General features: G+C 45.6%; 1 protein-coding gene across 5 annotated transcripts in view; it reads left to right on the forward strand.

The window, feature by feature from the left end:
* Positions 1–24,411, forward strand: part of KCNB1 (potassium voltage-gated channel subfamily B member 1) — a 203,976-nt gene continuing 179,565 nt past the window's right edge. The window contains exons 1-3 of one of the 5 annotated variants that reach the window (XM_044984648.1): positions 2–61; positions 1,341–1,538; positions 17,357–18,013. In XM_044984648.1, the coding sequence (XP_044840583.1) occupies positions 17,447–18,013 (567 nt within the window). In that variant the 5' untranslated portion in view covers positions 2–61; positions 1,341–1,538; positions 17,357–17,446. Of the gene's footprint in view, positions 62–1,340; positions 1,539–8,267; positions 8,321–15,271; positions 15,694–16,543; positions 16,654–17,356; positions 18,014–24,411 lie in introns of those variants that run through there. The other 4 variants (XM_044984652.1, XM_044984653.1, XM_044984649.1 and 1 more) reach the window with 4 other exon arrangements.

Consider the following 24,411-nt stretch of genomic DNA (forward strand, 5'->3'; position numbering starts at 1 on the left):
AGAGAAAGCAGAGGAAAGTTTGGAGGAGTGCTGTGGTGGGCTAAGAAGTCCAAGACCCTAGGTAAGGGGCACCTGGCTTGTGCAGAGGGAGGGCAGGAAGCCCCCTGCCCCCACAAGCTGAAGGGCAGGGGAGAGAAGTAGCCCAGGGGAAGGAACTGCCAGTTCAAGTGGTTCACCACTATCCTCAGGGCCCCTGGGCTGGGACCTGGAGTAGAGGGTGGGCCCAGGTCCCTCTCTCTCCACTCCCCTCCTCAAAGACACTAGTGGGGCAATTAATATTCTAATTCAGGGGCAAGAAATGGTGCCCTGAACCCCCCCCAAAGAAGAGAAAGCGTGAGACCCATCATAATAGTGCTGGCAATTTGCCACAGGCTGTAATTTGCAGAATGGGCAAGCTGGTGTGTATCAAATTAGAATCAAACCTCAGACTGAAATGTATGAGGTTTGCTCATTGCTAGTTATTAAGGGCCATATTGTGACCTGCACTTTGTGGCTGTGCTGGGACGTAGTGGAATGTAAGGAGACCTCTTACTCTTCTGGGAAGCTTCCCCAGTGTGCATGGGCATGTGTGTATGAGGGCAGGGCAGGGTGGGGGAGGGGGCTAAATGGAGGAGAACGGACTTAACAAAGCCACTACTCTCTTCATCCCTACATAGATGGGGGGGGGGGGGGGAAGAGATGGAGCCTGGGTTCTTCCTGCCCCTACAAATAAACTAATCCATATAGCTGAGCTGGTATGGAAGGAGAAGTAATATGCTACTAGGATGGGTTGGTAGCAGCTCCAGGGACCCCCAGGAAAGACTAATGATGCTAAGTTTCTTTCTGTGCCATGAAAGATTACGTTAAGGGCTTCAGTTGCAGTGATCCTTTACTAGGAGAAAACTAAGAAGTCAAGCTTTTGTGCTATCATAAAAAGTCACCCAAATATCAAGAGCCAGATGGCTCATGTGGTTTGTGGCCAAAGTATGTATTGAAACGGCCTGCTATAGTGCAGATTCCATTAGAGATAGTCACTAAAATATGAGCAAAAGTCTACAGTACTTCATTTAGAGGATAATTATAGATTGTCCAAATTGCCTCCTAATTAGGCATACAAAATGCACTATTAGGAGTTTCTGAGTTTGTTAGAGACAATCCACCCATTCTACTGTAATATTTCAATTTAGAGCCGCCTACATTAGACTCTTCCTTTGCATCAATCTGCTCAATTGTCAATATTTAATGCACAGTGAAAGACAAAAGCAGAAAGATGCCAATTTTTAAAAAATAATCCATAACAATTTCTCCCTATGGCTTTTCTTAAGAAACATGCATTACTGTTTTTATTTTGCTTGCTGCAGTGCCTCAGGTAGGATGGGAGCCCCTTTGTGGTACGCTGTACAAGTAATAGGAAGAGATCATCTCTGCCCAGAAGAGTTTGCAGCCTTAAGAAGATGAAGCATGGGGGAAAGCTAGAACACAACACAAGAGTGATCTGTGTGATGCCTGTTTGCAGTGTTGTTGTAGCCGTATTGGTCCCAGGATAATAGAGATCCGAGGTAGGTGAGGTAATATCTTTTACTAGACCAACTTCTGTTGGTGAGGGAGACAAGCTTTCAAGCTACACAGAACCCGCCTTAGCTGTGTGGTGACTGGCATACGTTTTGTTAGTCCCAATTAATAAAACGTGACCTGTTTTTCAGGCCTCACTTTTTGTTACTAAAGTCTATAGCTAGTCACCACTGACTTGATTTGTGTTGTTTGGCCTGGTGCTGTTAGCCCTGGCCTAAAGCCTGATACCCGTACTCCTGATAGATAGCACCTTACTCCTCAAGCGGTCCTGTTGACATCAATGAAGTGCAGTGATACACTACACAAGTAAGGCTTTCAGAATCTGGCCCATCATGTTGCTTTTCTTGGTGTTTTTCCTTTTGCCTTTTAACCCATTTCACTTTATTGTGAGCCAGTTTGCACACCTCTTACACTGATAAGCAGTTATTCCCAATACAGGGCCGCCTGGGTGGAGGGGGGGCAAGTGTGGGGCAATTTGCCCCAGGCCCCGCAGGGGGTCCCACGAGAGTTTTTTTCGGGGCCCCTGGAGTGGGGTTCTTCACTAGCTCCGTGGACCCTGGAAAACTCTTGCGGGGCCCAGGCACCCAGAGCTTCTTCCACTCCGGGTCTTCGGCAGTAATTCAGCAGCGGGGGGGGTCCTTCCGTTCCGGGTCTTGAGCAGCGGGGGGCCCCCACAGCGAGTCTTCGGGGCACTTGGGCGGCCGGTCCCAGAGCGGAAGGACCCCCACCACCGAATTACTGCCGAAGCAGGGGGCCACCGCTGCCAAAGACCCCAGGCCCCCTGAATCCTCTGGGCAGCCCTGTCCCAATAGTAATTAATGGAACTAGTTGTGTGAGTAGGCACTCGATAGCTTGAGTAAGGAGCTCAGAATCAGACGCTTAATTGATATTATTTAACCCTGGCCTCATTTTTTAAAAATTGTTTAATGACAGCTTGAATTGTTTAATGATATATATTGTTCGAGCCAGGAATGGGAACACCATAATCAGCTACCTTGTGCATGCTACAAAAATGGGCCCATTTAAAAGGGATCATTCGAATTCATGGGGAATGGTGGTGTCCCATGCAAAGTAATCCCAGTCAACCTTCAGCGAGAGTTTATTTTAGTCTTTTACATCACACAATGAAGGGGGCACCTTGGGGGAGGGGAGGGAATAGTGTTAGATGAGTTGTTTTAAAAATGATCTTCTTGTTCCAATTAATTAAAATGTGATTAACAAAATACACACATTAGAAATGGAAAACAATGCGAATTCTACCCAGAAAACAGTGCACTCAGTTCTGGGAGAATTGAATTTCTTTATACTGCTCAACAGTGACCCCCCTGTCTGATTAAAGGATAGTGGTGACTGGTTCCAAGAGAGGCAGGTGAAAGAATGAAGAGCATGTGGAGGGGAAACTGAGGCATAGACAGGGCCAGCTCCAGGCACAAGTGAAGGAAGCAGGTGCCTGGGGCGGCCAATAGAAAGGGGCAGCAGTCTAGCCGTTGCTGGGGCGGTATGTCCAGGTCGGCGGCCGTGGCACTTTGGTCTGCTTCAGTCTTTGGCGGCAATTTGGCGGCAGGTCCTTCACTCTTTGGCAGCAGCGCAATCGGGTTTTTCTTTTTTCCCCCCCCGCCACTTGAGGTGGCAAAAAAGCTGGAGCCGGCCCTGGGTATAGTGGGACAGAACAGGGATAACTGTCACCAAAAATAAGGTTAAAGAGTGATATAAATTATCCTTGCATTGGATGACCACAGGGCTTTTTTAATAGGCTACAATGGGGAGGACTTGACCGCCAAATCACAAATTCAAATCCAGCCCTGGTTAGTGACTGGAAGTCATTACTATCCGATGGCTGGCTGGCGGTGTCCAGGAAACAATCTGATGGTGTTGGTCCATTTCAGCTTTTAGATGGAAACTGGAAAAAGAGAAGCTTGTTGGTAATTGCATCTTTTAGGGATTGTTACAACAATTGATTTAAATTTGAAGGTAACATACTATATTTTCTGGTTAGCAAAGGAAACAGCAGACTACAATGGTAATAGGTGTATGTATGTGTGAGAGAGAAAGGAAGACACCAAAGCAGCTGTGACTTTTATTATTGTAGTTACATTACAGGACGGGAAAATTAATAGTGACATTTATTAAAATTGGAGGGTAAAGTTCTGCCCTCAATTGCCACTCTATGGGGGTAACATGGAGGGGTAGGTAAAGGCAGAATTTGTACACTAGGCTGTCCTAATTTGCCAAATCCTACTATTTAACTGCAAAAGACTCTTATACCTAAGTAAAACTTGAAAATGCATGAAAATAATATCAGATTTATTCTTACTAAAGTATGTGCATTAGTAACCGATCCCCTAAAGGCTTCCTTCACTTATACTGTTGACACCTGAAAAATGCAGTTTCCAGTTAGCTGGAAGAAGCTATGACGTTAGAGAATAACATTAAGGGTTAAGGTCCTGATTGCACCATGAGCAACATGTTGGCATTCTACACCCTCTGTGCAGGTGTGAGAGCCTCTTTCATGTTAACTTAACTCTGCATGGCTGCCGTGGTTCATCCATATAGAGCTCATTGCATGGGCAGAGCCTACCCATTTTGTCTCTTGATTCTGTAACAAGCTTGGTTACTTATTTCCTGTGCAATCGTGGGTAGGTCATTTCACCTTTCTTTGCCTCGGTTTCCCCATCTGTAAAAGGGACATAACAGTATCTCCCTCCCAAGGATGCTTTGAAAATGAAGTAGTGTTTGCCAAGCCCTTGGAAATCCTCTGGGGAAAGTGCATAGTATTTCCATCAATAGCCTGAAAGGAACATCTAGGTCTGGTTGGTTGGTGTAATGCAGTTTTCCAGGATTGCCTCCTGCTCTAGGGTTTATCTGGTCAGTTTACCAGCTGGGCTAGTTATTGCTGATCATGCACTATATGTATCTTATGACTTTTTAAAAACAAACTTTGTATCTGTGGATAATCTAAGCACTATTCCCAGATGTACAGACATTCTTTTCTCAGCCTGTGTATTACATAATTTTAACATTAGCTTTAATAAAATGTTTAAATTTGTCTTTTAGGATGTGTTCTCTCCTCACCTCGATTTAAAAGATGGGAGGCAGTGGGGCTGGGAAGCCTCAGATCTGGGGAGGAGCAAATGGAAGTCAAGAAGTGGGGAGTGTGGGAGGAAAAGAAGGGTCCCAGCTGGGAGATAAGGTCTATCAAGGCAGGGGCATATGACTGGTCTGTGCAGGGGTAAGGAGAGTGTGCTGACTGCACCCCAGTCTGCCCAAACTCACTCCTGCTAATGCTATGTACAAAGCTGGAACTGCGACAAATGAGTCCTCTTTTATCTCTGCCTGTCTGACAAGATTAAGAATCAGGTAGGGAGCTGGTCAGTGCCTATCTGGGTCTAGCAGAGGACACATAGGGCTGCTGGACTTCGGGATAATAAAGAATTACAATGCAAAACAGAGGGGATTCATTTTTTAAACCTCAGCTCCCTGCGGAATCTAGCTAATGAAACTCTTGCATAGCAGTGACTGGTGCCATGAAAACTGACAAATATTATTGGAGCTGCGCTGGTTAATGCAGCTTTTCTTCAACGTGTGAACTTCAATACACAGATGTTGGTCACTCTGTTCTTGTCCTTTTATTTTTGAGCTGTTATGATTGTATCAGTCCTAATAGCACAACTTTAATTTTAGCCTGAACTGGCTCCCTGGTGGCTGAGAGCGATCGTAGGATTTTCCCCTCATTTAATCTGTATACTACTGTTATATTGCGTAGTGTGTGTCTGACGAAGTGTGTATTCACCCACGAAAGCTCATGCTCCAATACATCTGTTAGTCTATAAGGTGCCACAAGACTCTTTGTTGCTTTTTACAGTTCCAGACTAACATGGCTACCCTCTGATACCTTTACATTGAAACCTCTAATTTTCCTCCCTCTATTTGGAGTTATGTATAGTGATGCATAAGTACAACTATGTATTTGTTTCAAGGGGAATAAAGACAGGGGAATGGCAGTAGACCTGGCACCTCAGACCTAATCTTGGTAGAATCTGAGGCCCACCTCCTCCAAGGTATTTAAGCACCTAACTCCCATTGAAATCAGCAACTGAATAGCAAAGCTCTGGATGTGCAGGGCTGGTGCAACCATTAGGCGAACTAGGCGGCTGCCTAGCACGCCTAGTGGTTGAGGGTGCCTAAAAGCCTGCTCAGGCGAGGAGGTGAGCTGGGCAGGGGGGTGCAGGGAGGGCCGCCCTCAGTAACGGGGTGTGGGCGCACAGGGGAACTGCTCCTTGCCCCAGCTCACCTCCACTCTGCCACCTCCTGCAGAGCACACAGCCCAGCTCTAAGTCTCCTCCCCTCCCAGGCTTGCGGCGCTGATTTCCCCACTCTAATTCTCCTCCAATTGGCACTGCAAGCCTGGGAAGTGAGGAGTCTTAGAGCAGTGCCCGCGTGCTCAGCGGAGGAGGTGGAGCCGAGGTGAGCTGGGGCGGGCTTCCTGGGCGGGGTTAGCTGCCACAGAGGGGAGCTCCCTGGGCGGGGTTAGCCATGGCAGAGTGGGGGAGCCTCTCCTGGCAGGGTTAGTTGCTGGGGGGCTCCCTGGGTTGGGGGGGGCTCCCCGGGTTGGGGGGAGGGGGCTGGGCTGGGTTAGCTTCCACGGCAGGCGGGTTCCTCTGGTGGGAGGGACGGGTGGACATGGTTAGCTGCCAGGAGGGGTTAGCTGGGTGGCGCAAGGTGGAATTTTCGCCTAGGGCACGAAACTTCCTTGCACAGACCCTGTGGACCCTCAATTCTGCTTGATGTCAGTGGGACCTGAGGGTTCTCTATTATACTGTATTCTGTCTATTGTAATGAACTGGCTGGTGTGCCTATGCATGCCTGCCCTGTGCTGGATGGAACCAGAACCATGCTTCTATGTGTCATAGATCCTATACTGTTAACCACTAATAGAGTTTCTTTTTTAGGACAGGATCTTACCCTTGAACTTCTGTGGGAGGCGAATTTAAGTTTGATTTCCTGCTGTCACAAAGAAACTCTGAGTATCTGTTTTACAGCACAACCTTTAAAGATCCTTTAAATCAACAGATATGTTGCAACATAATATGGAGTATGTGCGGGTAAATCAGCTCTTTACCAACCTGACTACTAGCTATGCCTTTGGTGGGCTTTGCTGCCTAGGATCTTTTTTGGAAAAGCTTGTCCTAGAACTTTCAAGTGAGCCATAATCTCTGTCATCTGATACTGGAGAGTTTATTCCCCACTGCTCGGTTGCAATGATTTGCTCTTACTCAGCAATACCCTAATCACTAACCAGAAGTGGTTTTTACACCACCTGTTATAGGGCTAGAAACGGGGGTGGCTTTCCAAATGCTGCTAGGGCTTTCTCCCACCCAGATAGAGAGATCACTCACAGCCTATGAATCAGATACAATTACACATAATGCTCAGTGCTTACTACAATTGTAATAGGGTCAATAATATTTATCTTGTTCTAACTACATCTCTATTTATATCCTATTGCACTCAACTGAAGGTTGTTAGGTCTGCCTAAAATCAGCAGCTACCCATAACTTTAGGTGTGAATTTCCACTATCAGCTGGAGATGTTTCTTACAAACAGCTGCTATTAACCTAATCATGGGCATATTCCAGTCATTCTGAAGGTAACGTTGTGGGAAGCATCAGAGCTCAATTTCTTATTTATTTTTTTAAGGGGAGGAAAAAAGGTTGTGCAGCCCCAGAAAGAAGTGTCAGTTATTCAAGCAAAGCAGGAAAGAAACAGGATCCCGACAGTGAAGTTCTACAAACTAGTCCAATGGAAAATCCTACAAGAATGTTAGTATTATGTTTTTCCATGTAGGGGCTAGAATAGATTCTACAATGATGGGTGCATTCAAAATGCCTGAGACTGACAGATCACAGGTTAATGGGCTCAGTATTTTTAATTTACATGCTATACATTTTAAATATAATGATTTTATTGATGCATTTGAAAATAGAATAATTCCACTTTGCAGGGAAAGAAATCTCTCTTTAGGTAGCTAGCCATGTCCTCATCACATTAAAGGTAAATAAAAGGTAGCATTTTCAAAAGCCTCTCAGTCACTTAGGAGCATAACTGCTGTGATTTTTACATTACAGCTCTGATTTTCAGAAATGTTCAGCTATGGTCTAACTGTGATCCCTCTGAATAATCTCACCATTAAGATTAACTATAATACCAAATCATAATCACCTTAATACTAAATACCTTGCCCCCACTTAGCATTTTTCATTTGAGATAAATCTCAAAGCACTTTACAAAGGAGGTCAATATCATTATCCCTATTTTACAGATGGGGAAAGTGAGGCACAGGGAGGGCAGTGACTGGCCCAAGGTCACCCAGGAGTCCAGTAACAGAGCTGAGAATAGAACCCAGGTCTCCTGAGTCCAGTGCTCTACCCATTGGGCCTTCTTTTTCTGAGTTTGACCCGTTATGGAATGCACCTTATTAAGATTTGAGATTAGCAAATATATTTACATTGTACCCAAATTGTTAACATTAATGTTAACCTAATATATCCCATACAAGGCTGGTGCTAGGGGTAGACTACATAAACATCCACCCAAGATGCCTCATTTTCAGGGGCTTCTACTTCTGCACCCTTCCCCACCACCTGGGACAGCTTTGGGAGGAGCCTGCTGCTTTAAGCATGTCCGTCCCTTCCCAATGCGGCAGCGGCAGTTGAAGCCTGCAAGTAGGCTGGTGCAGTGTCCCCTCCTCACCAGCTGGGATTGTTCTGAGGTATGTGCTTTCCCCTCTAGTGGCACCCCCCACTCCATACCACTGGGTAGCATCAGATTAGTGTGCGGTTAGTGCTGACCATGACCATCTTCATGTGCACTTTAAAAATGAAGGTTAGTGGCCTTTTGGGATCAGAGTCATGCCTCATAATTAATATAATCTTTCCCTTGACTAAATGGGGCCATGTGATCCTGACAGAGGTTCAGTTTCCTTTGCCTGCTGCATGAGTCAGCAAGTGCCACAACTAATGGGGGTGCGAAAGCTCTCATTTTCCCACTAAGCCTAGCTGGCTTCCCCCTGCCCCCCATGCCTAAGGCAAAGACCAAAAGCCTGGCCCAGCCCTGCTGATTAGCTGCTGCCATGCAGAATAAGCCATGCATTTGGATGCACTCTCAGAACATCTGTTCCCCAAGCCAGTAGAGACCAGGCAGTTATGGAGATTACACAGCTGGTCCTTGGGAGAAAGGAATCAGTTCCTCCTTCTCATAACACCTACCCTAGTTGTGCAGGACTGAGATCCAAATTTGTGCCCAACAGCTTGCACGGAACTCCTTGTGCTAGCGGGACCTTACTGAAAAGCTATAGAGAAGAAAGGGTTCTGGTGGGATTGAAAGAAAGCTGTAGAGTGAAATGCATCAGCTGGGTTATAAAGAGGACTGGACAATGGAAAGCTTTAATGGGCCTGATTGTGATGGATGATGAGGAGCAACTGAATGTCTTGATGCTAATGGGAGTTGTGGTTCCTCAATGGCATTTGAGGTGAAGTTTAATACTTGTAAATTTGCTTGCTAAAATAAGAGGGAATCAGTTTCATATTACAGGGCATAAATTGGCCAGGAAATACGGTTTTTCCCAAGGACACAATTATGCGTATTTGGCAGGTGCTTTGCTGGGAGTAGGCGTGATGGATTTTTGTCTTCCTTTGAAAAACCAGGTACTGGCTTTGTGTCAGGAAGGGAAGAGAGGCACTGCAGATCCACGGTTAGGTAACAACAGCCTGGTTTAGTTAGATGTACCTCAAGAGAGGAGAGAGATTCCCAGCCTGGCTCATGACTGTTTATACAATCACAGAACCAGAGTGGCACAGAGAATGGTCACAGAGGGTTCTAGCTCCAAGAGATACAGACACCCCAAACAGTATAAAATGATAGATCAGTACTTGCAGGCCTCAGCTGAAGGGAAGATACTGATCAAAGCATTGATCAGTAATATAGTGAATACTGCATGGCAGTAACTGCACTCATTTACACTGATGTAAATATGGAGTAACTTCTTTTATTCCAATAGCTTTACTCCTGACTTACACCAGTGTGACTAATAGTAGAATTTAACCCTATAGGCCTAAAAAACCCTGGCATAGCCATCTGCAGTCACTACATAATATAAAAATAAAATTCCTTTGGAGAATTCAGAGCTTCAAGATAAGTGTTAGATGGCAAATCTCATAGGATGAAAGTTCTTCCCCAGAGCAAAGCCTGAGCTAACAGTAGAGGTAGGGAGAATCAAATTTTCCTGTCAGCTGTGGAGTCAAGCAATGGGACAGATACGCTCTCTGGTTTTGGCCAGTGCGGAATGTAGCCCCACTGGCCACATGCCCATCATGTGCCCTATGCTACCCCACTACCTCTCCCTGTGGGTCACCAGGGCATCCTGCCTGGCAACCCGCTCCACAGCATGTGAGGGATGTCGGATGTGGAGTCTTTGTGGAGCCTGTCATGAGGAAACCATGCAGTTGCTGCTGCAATTCCAGCCTTGTGCACCCTTGAGGATGGATAGGGAGAAGGATCAGGACTATAATGTTTACAAACAGGGCTAAATAAATATCCTGGGTAATTTCATTGAAATCATTGCAGCTACACCAGGGATGCATTTGGTCCATTGTGGAGGGTTTTAAACTCACACAGAAGAAACATTTAAGGGCTTTTTCCCCTTCCCTTCGTGTGTTTATGTGCTGTCTCAAATTCAGTATGTTCAGGATGTGACCAAGACAAATGTGGCTGTAGGCAATGTAGATTTACGTGTACAACCACCTTAGGGAATACGCCAGTGTTTCTGCAACACTTAGGAGCTATTAGTTCTCCAGATCCATCTTCATTAACAACCCTGAGAACAGTCGGTCTTACTGAATCACTCTGAGGAAGTGAGGCAGCAGTGTATGTGAACCCATTGTCAGTAAGGGCTGAAATACTATTTTATGTATGCAAGGGAGGACTCCTCCACAGAAATGTTTAAGGCTGGAGTCCAGTGGGATGGCTTTTAATGTGCTTTCTGGTGACTTAAAATAGAGCTTCTTTAAGAACCAAATCAGAATGGAATTTCTTTATGGCCTAGCCTCAGACCAAAGGAGCCTGACCCTGATTAAGAACCAATAAGTCTGATAAAGAGCTTTATAGAGTGAATGCAGACACTAGGCTGGCTGGCTTCTTACCCTATCAGCCTTCCCATCTTGCCTGCTATGGGCTCTTTGGAAGCATATTTTACTATATTGCCTGGGACTGAGAGTTAGTGTAAAACTAAAGCCTGACAGGACCCTTACAGCCAGTGACAATGCTGGTAGCTTGGGGGGCGGAGGGGGGGGGGGAATTCACAAAGTTTCTGAAAAGTTCAGATAAGCCTAAAACTTCAAATCCGTATCCAGACTCACTGGATTCTGAATCTTTTCAGGGATTTTTCTGTCGCTCTGCACCTTGAATGGTATGTCCAGTCCTTATAGGACTAGTGTTCTCTCTCACAGATGCACGACTCTTGATTCCATTCCCCAAAGCAGCTTGTACTCGCTTTGCACTCCTCTCACATCCAACTAGCCTTGCTACGCCACTTACAAAATCCTCTTCCAGGGACAAGTAAAATTGCCCCATGACTCAATCCTTCTCCCATCCCTTGCCCTTTGTTTCCTTCCCAGAGCAGAGGCCCTCCCTTGCTCTTTGCCTTTAATGAAAATGCCAAGCACAGCAGCTCAGCTCTCCCATGTTCTTCATTACTTCCCCGAGGAGCCTCAAAGGCAAATCTGAGGGCTTGGGATCAGTTGTCTTCCAGACTGGGTGGCAGTACAAGGCTGCAGCTGCAACTGAAACCCATACCCATGTAGTTAGACTTTCGTTGAAGGCAACTGTAAGGATGGAAAGGTCAACTGGGTGGGGAGCAAAGGAGGATCAAGTTGGCATTGATGTTTTTGCTGGAGGTGGGCCCAGTAGTGTACAGGCTTGTTTTTAATTGTGTCTCAGCAGGGGAAGAATTCTAGAGGTGTGGGCCCTTTGCCACCAGCACTTTCCCCTGGTATTTTAGTATCTTGGAGTAGTTGGGCTGTGACTAGCACAAGCCATTGTTTGACTCTCAAAGTCTGTATCTCGTCTTTCATTTTGAACATACATTGGGGACTCCTGGGGAGAAACCTGATTTTTTTTTAACTTTCTCCATTTAAGAGCAGGTGCACTGAGCTTCCAAACAAGAAGTTTGGAAATCCCTGTTATACCTTGATATTTCATTGGCCTGACTGAAAAGGCCTTGAAACAAAAGGAATGACTAAGAAGGCAAGGGTTCCAATATTTACATAATGAGAAACACATTTTAACAGAGGGACAGTGCCCTGTGGGTGACTTCCTCTCCATTCACAAGTGGATGACATCTCTGGGACAACTACAGCAATGCCAAAGAAGTGTTTGGTGTGTGACGTCTTTTAATATATTTGAATGTTAGTAGCATGTGAGCAGACAGTACCTCATGGTCTGCCCAGAGATGTTCTGCAGACCACGGTCTGAGAACTATCATTCATTGTCATGAGAGACCTTGAAGCTGCCTTATATTAAGGAGCCCTTTGTTTCCTCACAGCTGTATTTATGTTAAGTCCAGCAAAGCCTTGTAAATCAACCTTTTCCTCAACCCCACAGGAATGGGCTGGGAGATGCTGGAAATGATTTTAAGCTGGGCAGCCCTTTCACATTGCCAGCTGTGGAACCCCTATGGGAGTCAATGACATTTGCGGGGCTGACCAGCAGCAGGATATTTCCACAGGTAGCCTCAGAATATCCCACTAAGGTGCTGAAGCCATGGATAAATGCTGAAGAAGCTGGTTTACCCTCCTTGGCATTTACCAGGTAAAATCTGGGTATGTAGATAGGTAATTTCAGTTAATGGTAAACCCAGTTAATGGCATTTGAACCATACACTGGACATGTTCTCTGAAGTATTTGAGGTTTAAGGAATCTCCTGGTTAATAACTCAAAATGCCTGGCAATGAACAGGATTTTCCAATGATTCAAGTGTGTGGCTGGCTCCAGGGGCCTTGAAAGAATAAACCACAAATTAAGATTTGAGATGTTTTGGTTATAAAAAATATCAACAGAGAGGTTATCCAGATAGACTATGTGCTCTCTGGTTAGAGAACTTTGCCAGAAGATGTGGCGTGTATTACATTATTTCATCCCTATGCTGCCCCTTGCTGGCAAACTGCCTGAGCTGACCCAGTGAGCAGTTTCTGGGAGGATGCAAATCTACAGAAATAGAAATTCTGTCTGAATAGACTCTTTTAGGTGTAATCAGTTTGGCAATCCTTCTTCCTTATTTAGGGCCTGATCTTACAGCTTTTATATGAGAAGCCACTTTGACTCCAGTGTGAGACTGTTCATTTGAGCACTAAGGGGCAGGAAGGAGTCTAATGTGAACAATCAACAGTGGTGTTGCCAACTTGGTCCCAGGCTATTTTGTTGTGGATCCTTTTTCCCCTTCTTGCAATGATCTGTTCAGCTAGTACTCCATAGTTTCTACAGTAACATGTGAATGATATTAACAGTGTCATCAGAGTGGTGTAGAAGGTTATAAATGATCTGGTGATAAAAGTAAGGGTTGCCTCTCGCCTAAAGATTTATCTGCATTGAATCTGATTTGTTGTCTTATATATTTGTCATTTTCCTACTCCCTCCTTAAACAGGCAGAGGTTAGTTCTCATACTGTTGCTTGGACAGCATAGAGGTCACCAAATGTGTTATGCACCTCCATGATCTGTTCTAAGCCAAATTTGGTGCATTTCAGGATAGGATGCCTGTGGAAAAACAAGTATCTGATGCTGTCCAGCCATCGTGTTTTATGTCTCCCAAGGGCAGGCTTTTTTCCATCCTACTTTCATTGGGTCAAAGTTGAAAATGATTCTCACAGGGAAACTGGTAGGCATTTGGAACAGATGACCATGCTACTTTAGCATTGGGCTACCATTTGAGAGAGTGGGGCCTGTTTAGTTAGAAAAAGGATATCTCCGTTTGATTTGAATTTGTACTATTTAATGCTCACGATCCTTCAGAGATGCTTCATCTTATGCAAACAGAGGCCTGACTTCATTATAATGTAAGATTATGTGCCTCAGATATCATAGATGGTACCACAAGCAAATAACTTGTTCTCATAGTTGAATTATTTTAAAAATTGCTTAAGCACTTTACAAACTTTAATAATTTAGCCTGACCATCCCAGGCATGACAGCTTGTTGTTGTTATCCCTATTTTACAGGTGGGTAAACTGAGCCCTAAAGTTGATATGACTTGCCCCAGGTCTCACATACAGCCTGTGGTAGAAGCAAGAACAGAACCCAAATCTTCTGACTGAAGATCATGTGCTTTAATGACAGTAATAGCCTTCTTTGAGGCAGTGTGGCCTAGTGAATAGAGCACTGGACTGGGACTCAGGAGGGGTTTATCCCCAGCTCTGCCAGTGGCTGCAGGGTGATCTTGGACAAGTCACTTCACTTCTCTATTCCTCAGTTTCCCCATCTGTAGAATGTAGATAATGATGCTTACTTCCGTTGTAACATGCTTTAAGCGGTACTAATGAAAAGTGCTGTGTAAGAGTTAAGTATTATTCCTTTAGAGATAAAGTCCTGACCCTACAAGCCCTGTGTGTATGGCACTATCTTGATTTTCAGTGGCATTTACATGTGAAGACGATTTGAAGGACACAGTCATAAGGATAATAGGTTAACATGTAGGTATTAATTAGATGATAGTACCAGGGTGAGAGAATGCATGGTGAGAGAAGCATAGTAATAAGTGGAGAACACTATTAGCAGGAGGATTAATCTCTTAATTATTATTCATGTATGTAGCACCCAATGCAAGTACTTTACAGACTGAGTAATTCACAGTCTAAATTGACATTATACAGACAAGGAGTGAGGAAGGAAGCAAATAACAGGTGAAGGGGAAGATACAGAGAATAGGTTGTGGGGCTGCTCGGTAGTGCCACATGCTCCAGAGTTGTTTCTTCAGTATTACCCCCGGCCAAGAAATTTTCCTCCTTGCTTTATTTAGTGGCGTTCATAAACCAGACCAACATCTGAGATCGGCTTCCTCCCTCCCTTCCATGTCTCAGTATCAATTTACGCATGCAACAATTAAGATCTAGTAGAATAAAGGCTGGGATATAGAGCCCATGGAGGAAATCAGTCAGTCTTCACTCAGACCAAACTCCTGCTGAAGTCAGAGTAACACGTTACGCTGTTGCAAAGGGCTAGATGACAGACAAGGAGAAAACCCCACAGGGTGCATATGTAACAGCTCAACAAGCCAGGGCAACAATATAGCTTTGCTTTCAGCTCCTTACAGTTACTATTCTGACACAAATCCTTGTTGGCTTTTTGTGGTATCATTTTGTCTGGGAACAGAGGGATTGTGTGTGTGTGTGAGATTGGGTGTGTATGTGAATAAAAGATCCGAGATGCAGCTTCTCTTAAGGAGAAATGCTCAGGAATCTCTCTTACCCACACTCTTCCTAAACTCCGGTAATAAAAGTTCCTCCAGGCTCCTCCTTCCTTGTAAATCATCCCCAGCCTGGTGCAGCCAGGCCAGGCAAGTGTTAACTTCCCCTGCAATGCTGCATCCCAGCTCATGGTGGCGCTGCCCTCCTCATCAACCGCCACCTTCCCATTCACTCTAAACAACGCTGGGCCAGAATTGCAGGGAAAAGCTGGAGGTTCAGACCAGACTTGTTGATCTCCATTAAGAGACAGCACAAGGAAAGAGGCGCTTTCCTTTGCATCTTTAAAACGAGAAAATGTGGCTCCATCTTGGAATGTAGACGGGGGCGGAGGGAGAGAGCCTCATCCAAGTGCAGGCCTTGGGAAGCTGCTTGCGAAAGGATCCTGGGAATAATCTGCAGCTTTCCGGCGTCTGTGGACCCATTTGCCTTGCTTCCCTTCCCCAGCCCTCCCAGCACTGGGGTTCTTGGACATACTGGACTATTACTGTGATCTCGCTGCCTAAGGCTTCCAGGGAGCCAGTGCAAACGGCCTCAGCTTGCTGATCGCTTTCTGGCTGATGCAGGATGTAGCCACGCGTTGGGTTCCCTGTTGTCCGCCGACGGCCCGGCTTTGATCCTTGGCGAAGAAGGTAGGTAGCCCAGCTCGCCTGGGAAAAGGGGGAAGCAGGTTCAGGAGCGTTTGCCGGAGTTTATGGCTCTAGCCAGGGTCATTGTCAAGGAGTAGACTCGGCTGCTGTTTAAAGACACGGTCGGTCTTTGATTGATTTGCCAGGATCCCTGCACTGGCTATGAGAGGCGAAAGAGCGCGCCCGTGAACCCTTGAAATCCTTATAGGGCTGGAAGGCTGGGCATGGAGGACGGTGTGAACTGCTTCCCATCTGTACTGGGTTTATTTTAATGCTGTCTGTGTAAGCAACAGTGCCAGGGGACGTTGCGAGGCAGCCGCTTTCGTAATAAGCGTGTGCTGGGTTTATTATTATTCACTGACCCTCCGTTGATTTATGTTGGATGGAAGGGAGGGAATGGGGGAGAGTCTCCCAAATGTGAAATGCGTTATTCAAAGTGACTGGCAATCAACCCATCTCTCCCCCACCCCCTTCCCCCATCCAATCTCCTCCGGGAGATTCACAAGCAGAGAGTTATAAAAAGCATCTGCAGCTGAGCAAGAGGACGAGCCACGCAGGCAGCCCGTAGCTGGGAACAATGTTCCCCTTGACCCTACGTGCATAATCTACTCCCTACATCTTGGGGGGCGTGGGAGGAGAGCGCCCCCCCTTATGGCAAGAAGCCCTGTCTCCTCCAGAGCCGCTCCCCTCGTTCAGAGGAGCTCTCAGCACCCGCTCTACAAGGCAAGCTCCGATCTACGGTAGCTGCTCCCGTCCCCAGACTTTCTTCATGCCGAGGACTGTGCATTTCAGGCAGGATGCGTAATTACGTGTCATCACGTAAATCCTTAGCGGCAGCCTTTATCCCTGACGCCTTTGGGTTAAATTTATAGCCAGGTAACAGATGAGGAGTACAGGACCGGGCTGGAGGCTTGCAGGTTTCTGCGAATAGTCCAGGGGGATTTGGACTGAGCGCCACACAAGGTTGTGGATATATATATATATATATTTAATTCACGGTTTCTTAACCTGGGTTTAACAAAAGAGAACTGGAGGATCTGGGGGGAGGGGGAGAAGCAATCGGAAAGCAAAGAAATAAACACCGCTCCTGTCATGACTTTAGAGCTGAGTAAATATCCCTCGCTTCCGGCGTGGCTGTCCCGGGGCATGGCACCCCAGCAGTGCGTGCTGGGTGCACGGTGCGGGGGAACGGTGCGTGTGTGTGTCTGCGCCAAGGGTTAGTGTCTGTGTGGCCAGAACTCTCCCAGAGCCTAGAATAACGGTCCTGGCTTCCGCAAGTCCGGCTAAAGCCCATGGGAGCTGGGGGGTTGCCCCGATCTGTTTCTCTCCTTCCTCGCAGCCCTGCACAAACTAAGGCAGAGCCGCGTTCCCTTCGCCTGGAGCCCCCCGTGCCAGGCCGGCTGGAGCCCTGGGAAAGGCGCGTGTTACCCCGCGAGTCTCGCCCCGGGGCGGGCCCCAGCGCCTGGTGCCCCCTGCGCCTGGGGCCGCCTCCCCCGGGTGCACGGCGGCTTTCCCCCGAGCGGGCCGCTTTCAGCACCACGAGGCCGAACAGCGGCCCGCGCTCGCCCACAGCCGCGGCCCCTGGAGCCCTTGGCCGCTCCGATCGACGCCCGGAGCCGGCGGGCGGGCGGGAATGACCCGTGCGGCTTTGGCTTCTCTCTTGCAGCTCTTCGGCATGGAGGGGAAGGAGAACAGGTGAAGCCCGCCGCCTCGGAAGCGTGAGCGCCCGGCCCCGCGGAGCCTTCCCGAGGCAGCGATGCCCGCGGGCATGAACAAGCATGGATCTCGGTCCTCTACCTCTTTGCCGCCCGACCCCATGGAGATCGCTCGGAGCAAGGCCTGCTCCCGGAGGGTCAAACTCAACGTGGGGGGGCTGGCGCATGAAGTGCTCTGGCGAACCCTGGACAGGCTGCCCCGGACCAGGCTGGGCAAACTGAGGGACTGCAACACGCACGAGTCCCTCATGGAGATATGTGACGACTATAACCTGGAGGAGAACGAGTATTTCTTTGACCGGCACCCGGGGGCATTCACGTCCATCTTGAACTTCTACCGCACCGGCAAGTTGCACATGATGGAGGAGATGTGCGCCTTGTCCTTCAGCCAAGAACTGGACTACTGGGGGATCGACGAGATCTACCTGGAGTCCTGCTGCCAGGCCAGGTACCACCAGAAGAAAGAGCAGATGAACGAGGAGCTGAAGAGAGAAGCCGAGACGCTGAGGGAAAGGGAAGGGGAGGAATTTGATAACACCTGCTGCGCCGACAAGAGGAAAAAACTCTGGGATCTTCTAGAGAAACCCAACTCTTCAGTAGCTGCCAAGGTAACTTCTCAAATCCCTGCTCACTGTTTGTCATCCATAAGTATTGCCCGTGGGGGGGTGAAACGGGTTCCTGACGGCCAACTATCATAAGCAAACCGAGGGGACACAGCTTAGATGTTTGTGCTTTTACAGATTTGTACTGGTGCCCGTCACACCAGGGTTTGAGCATCTTCCATGTAACATTCATTAACAGTAGCCAAGTCCCTAGTGGACTTCATGGAATCTCTGGTTCTTCTGCTTTTCTGGGTAAGGTGTTGGGGTTTGGGGGGGGTCTGGGAGAGAGGGAGGGCCTCCCACACAATTCTACCCTGCTCATGCAAAACAGGGCAAGATTTTCTATTAATTATCATCATCTGTGGGTTGATGAAAGAGTTGAGGAAAGAAAACTAAACATCAGAAGCCATCCAGTCCCCAGAGGTCCGTTGGACCAGCTGCACAATTACAGTGAGAAGTGTAACCTCATTAGTTTATCTAAAGCATGGGCTGCTTTACTGTAGGTTTGGCAAGTTCTCTGAGAAGCAGTTAGGACAAGCAGTACATAAACCCTATGTTTTGTTTTGATGCACTGTCACAGTAGATGTCCAATCTTGGTCCAAAACTGTAATGATCTATGTACACTTTCCTATGAGTTTTACTAGCTTGAATCAAACTAGTAAAAATCTAATAGTGTGTATCACTCAGTATAGGGTTATTCAGAATCATTTCTAACAAGCTAGTGGTAAGCAAGGATGGCTGTACTAATACATGCTGCCTTTCAAGGCTTATCTTAACTTTTCAGGGTAAAATGCAAATGCCCCAAGGGAGTACCAGGCACTTTTAGTCCTCAGTTTTACTGAGGACAGTGTTTTAAATCTGTTTCTTACCTGCTTCTAGCAGATTTTAATTTTCCCCTCTATACAATGCTGTTGAAATTCCTTGGCTGTTAATAAATGATTGACGTGCTGCTTGGTTTGAAGTTGTTACACTTGGATCCAGCAGTTCTATTTTAATATAATTTTAAAAGAACATCATAGTTCTGAGAAATTAGTGTCATAGTTGACAGCTAATTAGCTGCTCTGCATTAAAGAATGTCCTGGCAGCTGCACATTTTCATTAGTGATGAAGCATCTGCAAACAAACATGATTATTCTGTAACTGTGGAGATAAAAATAAAGGTTAAAAGAGGTGGAAATGCAGTATTAAGAACTGGAAAGTACAAGAGACTGAACATTAAAGGATTGAAAACTTGACATTTCTGGGACCAGTGCTCCTGCAATACTGCTGCATACCAAAATGAAAGGAGAGCTGTTTTTCTCAGTGTTATCTGCTTGATTTACATTTCTACATGCAAATTGGATCTTTGTCCCTGTAGCATGTGGATTATGTTTTGTTTTTTGTTTTCTGATTTTGAAAAATGGGTTTGTTTCTATTGCAGCATTGCCAGTATGAACAAAAGTGTCTTTAAAGTTCTGGGAAGATAGTTTGAAGAGTGTGTGTGGGATAATGATTTATTCTGGCAGGGAAAAGGAAAGGTGTGTTGCTTTGATGAATTGGTTATTGCTTTTTTAATGACAGACGGAGACACAGAATGTCTCTTTTTATTTCAAACGGCACAGATGACACTGCTGAAGATGTTAATAATTTATAGGCATATTTTGGCACAGCTATGGAATCCTGAAACACAGGCCATGGGCTTAGCTGTCTGTGGCACTGACTCAAAATCCATTAGGACTGTTGAAGTTCACGATTTATTGTATATGAGCAGGGGGTCACTCTTGCCAAATAAGTGTCTTTTGTGATTTATAAGTGAAATACACTCTAGGTTTATCTCTGAGAAAATTCTCAGAGTAAGTGCATTCAGCACTGCTGGCTTTGGACTAATCTAGAGTGAACTGCAAATGCATTATTGCCCTTCCCATGTTAAGCTACCCCTCTGATGTTTCACGCTTATAATTGACGAGGTGCTGTAATTTGTCTGGGAACTGCTGGAATATTTGAAGACCAATGACTAGAATCTGTATTTTAACTGTAGCAAGGAAAAGAGGTATGATTAATGATTCGATTAGGCAGAAAAAGACCACTAGGCCTAGTGAAACCTTTGCCTCCTTGCTTGTGGATACGTCTCCACTCACTCCCACTCGCTGCTCTTGGGTTTGTACACCATGGACTCTTTGCTTTGATAACCTTCCTTGAGCGCTCATCCACCTATTGTATTTATTGGGCCTGATCCTGACACAGGCCAAGGTCTGACTGAAGTCACTGGGCAGCTGGCCATGGAAAGGACAGAGTAAGGATTTGGGGGTCTGACCCATTATTATCAGAATCAAACAGTTGTGCCCAGTTATCATGACTTTAAGACTGAATTATCTGAATCTGCCTCACCTCATCCAGCTATTGCATACATGTAAGTCCTTCTAATAGAAGTAGGCAACCTCCAAGTAATTCTTCTGCTATCTTAACCCTCCTTCACATTGCCTCTTAAAATGAGATTATTTCTGCTTTTGCTAGCATAGTGCCTTCTCCGGGGCACTCAAACCTTTCCCATGGAAAGGGGACCTAGTAATCTATTCCAGTAGTTATCACCAAAGTGTCCTTCAGCTGGTGCAAACCAGCATTTCCTGTCTCATCCCTCTTCCCCACACCCCTCCCCAGTTTACAGTTGGGCTAGACTGAAATACTTAGACAACCTCTTTCTAGTTCTCTCCTCTCAACCCCAAGTCTCCTCCTGAGTCAGTAGAATTCTCACCTGTGCTATTTACTCTTTCCTGTCTCTGGATTTGTTGCTCCCCAGTAGAAGATTCTTTCCAATTAAATATGTCACACATATAAGCTGGTTGCAGTTCCTGCTTAAGCAATTTTTAAAATAATTCAACAAACTATTGTACTTTCTGCACCACGAGCCTTTGTATAAGCCAGTGCTGGACTTCAACAAAGCCTTAACCTTCCTCCTCGCCTCTGCATGCTTTGCCTTTGTCAGCTCTGCCCCATCTCTCAGTTAGATGATAAGGAACAAGTCCTAATCGGATTAAGTTTTTCAAGGTGGGCTCCCTAACTAAATCTCTCCTCATTGTTTCTATTCTAATACTTTCTCTACAACACGTAACCTAACAAATCCAGAATAACTTTCTGCAGGATATCTGATAAACATGTTGGGCCCAGTTTTGCTCTGGTCCCAACACCATTAAAGGAAGAGGTAGGTATATCAGGGCAGAAGTGGGCTCTTTAATAATACTAAAAAGGAGAGAGAGAGACTGCATGAATGAACTAAAAATAAGCATATTAAATTAACATCTCCTCTGGGTTTCTCCATACATCTTGTTGAATCTTTGATTGGCTTTTATGCTGTAACCTCCTCAGGGCAAGGAATGTCTTGTACAATGCTGAGCATATTAGTGCCTAAATAAAATAGGAATAATATTGTTAGATTTGCTAATATCCTGTCCCCTGAGAGCCTCCAAATATCGGAGCTGGTATCAGAGAACTTCTCAAAACAGCAGTTTGTCTCAATAATTGTTGATGCCATTTTCTTTAAGACTTAAGGTAATACGCATTTCTCTCCTTAACACGGTTTGCCTCAAGAAGGACCGTTCCACCCCACCCCTATCCCCCAAGCACCCAGGCCCAATAAAGATGGGTGCTATAGAGATATATATTATAAATACTATCCATTTCCATTCTTCCATGCACATAACACTCCTCCCCACAATACTGTAATACAGTTGCAGCATTGGGCCCCAGTCCTACAAAGAACTACTCAAGTATTTAACTTTATATGCATGAGTAGTTTCACTGAGCTCAGTTTAGTCCGGTTGTGTTCAAAGGGACTATTCACATGCATAAAGTTAAGCCTGTCCATAAATGTTTGCAGGGTCAGAGCCTTAGACTACTCTCCATTCCTGTACAATAAACCTGTCTAACAAAGTCTTCTATTTTTTCTTTATCTCTTGCCCCTAATTCCTACTGGTTCCTTTAATGGATCAGTTTCTCCTGACTGTTGTGATTATACTTGCAGAATCCTTTACTGTTAGCTGAAATATTCACTGTAATTTTAGTCAGTTTCCTTCTGCTCCTCTGCTTATCCTTGTAGCTTACATCAGTTTATTTTTATGGATCTCTCAATCCTCCTTACCAGTTTGTCTATATTTTTTAAAAGCCTTCTACTTATACAGTGGACCGCCCACTATATCCCTACTTAACCACATTGGCCTCTGTTGCCCTTGCTTCTGTTTGGATTTAACCTGGATGAAACTGAGTTGCAGATTCTTTCTTAAATAGCTCTTTTTCTAACAGGGCTAAAGGTTGGTTTCACTTGCAATTCCCTAAAAGCTGGGCCGGCTCCAGGCACCAGCATTCCAAGCTGGTGCTTGGAGCGGCAATCTTCAAGGGGCGGCAGGGACTGCCCCCGCCCTCAGCGGCGGCAATTCGGTGCGCTGCTTGGGGTGGCGAAAACTGTAGAGCCGGTCCTGCCGAAAAGCAGCCTTCCAAAAGTCAGATGGGAATATTGCTTTTCCAGGACTTGAACCTCATGAGTGTGTCAGATATTGGCATCTTTCGAGTCTGGCAGTTCCCTGGTGTTGAGGTCCCTGGGATTAAATATCAGCCGATCCATTCACTCGCTCAGTGACCTCTGCCCAATATTCATTCTCTTGGGATCTCAGTCTGCCAAGCCATAAAACTGTCTAGATACTAGGACTTCCCTGGAAACCAGAGACTGCATTTGGTCCAAGCTTGACTAATAAATAAATTACAAAACAAACCAGCTAAAGTTTAAGTAGCATGTTTGGCTCGTTTTACTAGTGATCACGATCTGAAATCCTCTAACCATCTAGACCTTTCAAACAACTCTATAAGAAACAGTCTTCCTGCCTCTTAATAAAAAAGTTCGTTCTTTTAGTTTTCATAAATTCATACCATGCTCAATATCAGAACAATTAGTGTTCCACTGGAAAAAATATAAACCTCTGATCTTCTTATAGACTTTCCTGCATGACCTGATTTTATTTTATTTTTTTAACTTCTCTGCAGGCCTAGAGCACCATGTCAAAATCACCCACATCCATCCCCCTGCCAGTAAAAAGCTTCTCTGCATATTGTCATATTAATTCTTCTCTTATGCTGCCCTTTCCTTTTGCTTTATTTGGAGTATAAATCTCTCCATTTTGCCGTGCTAAATTTCCATGTATTTCCCTGTTTCAACCATGTTTCTGCTGTTGCAATAATATCAGATTTATCTTTGAAAACATGCAGCTCCAATTCAGTAATCATATTGTGCCTGCCTCTAGACTTTGTACAGCAGCTTTTTCCTCTCAGCTGCCCATTGCTCTATGCTGTTAATCTCAAGATGCCTTACGTTGGGATTAATGAGGTTCCTCCATAAATTCTCTTCTTTCCTTATGACTATAATATAACAAAAAGAAAAAAAAATCCATCTGAGCTGCTACTTCTGTAACATTCTGCTTTTACACACAACAGGTTATAAATGTCTTCAAATTCCCATATGACGACCATTTCTCATTCATCTCTAAAGAGTGACAAAGAGTCCTATGGCACTTTATAGACCAACAGAAGTATTGGAGCATAAGCTTTCGTGGGTGAATACCCACTTGACGAAGCAGCTAGCAATATATCAGACTCTCCCCTTCCCACTCCCTTCATTTATCTCCCATCTCTTAGCCAGGTTGCCAGGTGATATGCTTGCTCATTCCATTAAAGCAGGGCTGTCTACATTTTGCTGAGCTGTAGGCTCATAGGTGTGGTTTACCTTCTTCGTTTGTCCAACATGGCTACTGCCTTGGTTCCCCTCCTCTATGTAGGTTAATTTAGCTCTTCATCAAACCAAAGTAAACTCCTCCCCCTCCAAGGTAAACAGAAATCTAATATCAGTCCAAAGCCTCCACCCCTTGGTGCATGGATTCACCTTCTTTTTGGGCCATTGACAATCTTGCCCCCTGGGCTTCTTCCACTGCAATTTGGTGGAGACACACAAGCAGCTGCCACCCTCTCCATGTCTCCTCCCAGTTGCTGGTTATTCTAGCCCCAAACATCACTCCTTCCTCGGGTATATTTCCAAGTCCTTCAGTTATATCTCTAGGTCTATTCCCAGGTTCTTCCTAAGTCCCACTTAGATCCTTTTCCTGCATAGAGCCAACAATATGCCCTGTTTCCTTCAGTGTTCTCTGCTGCTTATATTCCCCCCCCCCCCCCCGGCCTCAGGAACCTTCCCAGAATGCCTTACTGTGCCTACAGTTCCCAGAGTTTCTCTGAACTACAGTCCCCAGAATTGAGCTGGTGTGGTATTTTTCCATTTAAACTTTTTGGGTTGAAAACTGCTGATTTTTGAAAAACAAAAGTGTTTATGAAACAAGTTCGGTGAATCTCCCAACTCAAAAATAAAAAGTTAGAAAAAAGGTTTGGAGTGG

Source organism: Mauremys mutica, chromosome 13 (genome assembly GCF_020497125.1).
Source record: "Mauremys mutica isolate MM-2020 ecotype Southern chromosome 13, ASM2049712v1, whole genome shotgun sequence".
In the NCBI taxonomy this organism is placed as follows: Eukaryota; Metazoa; Chordata; order Testudines; family Geoemydidae; genus Mauremys; species Mauremys mutica.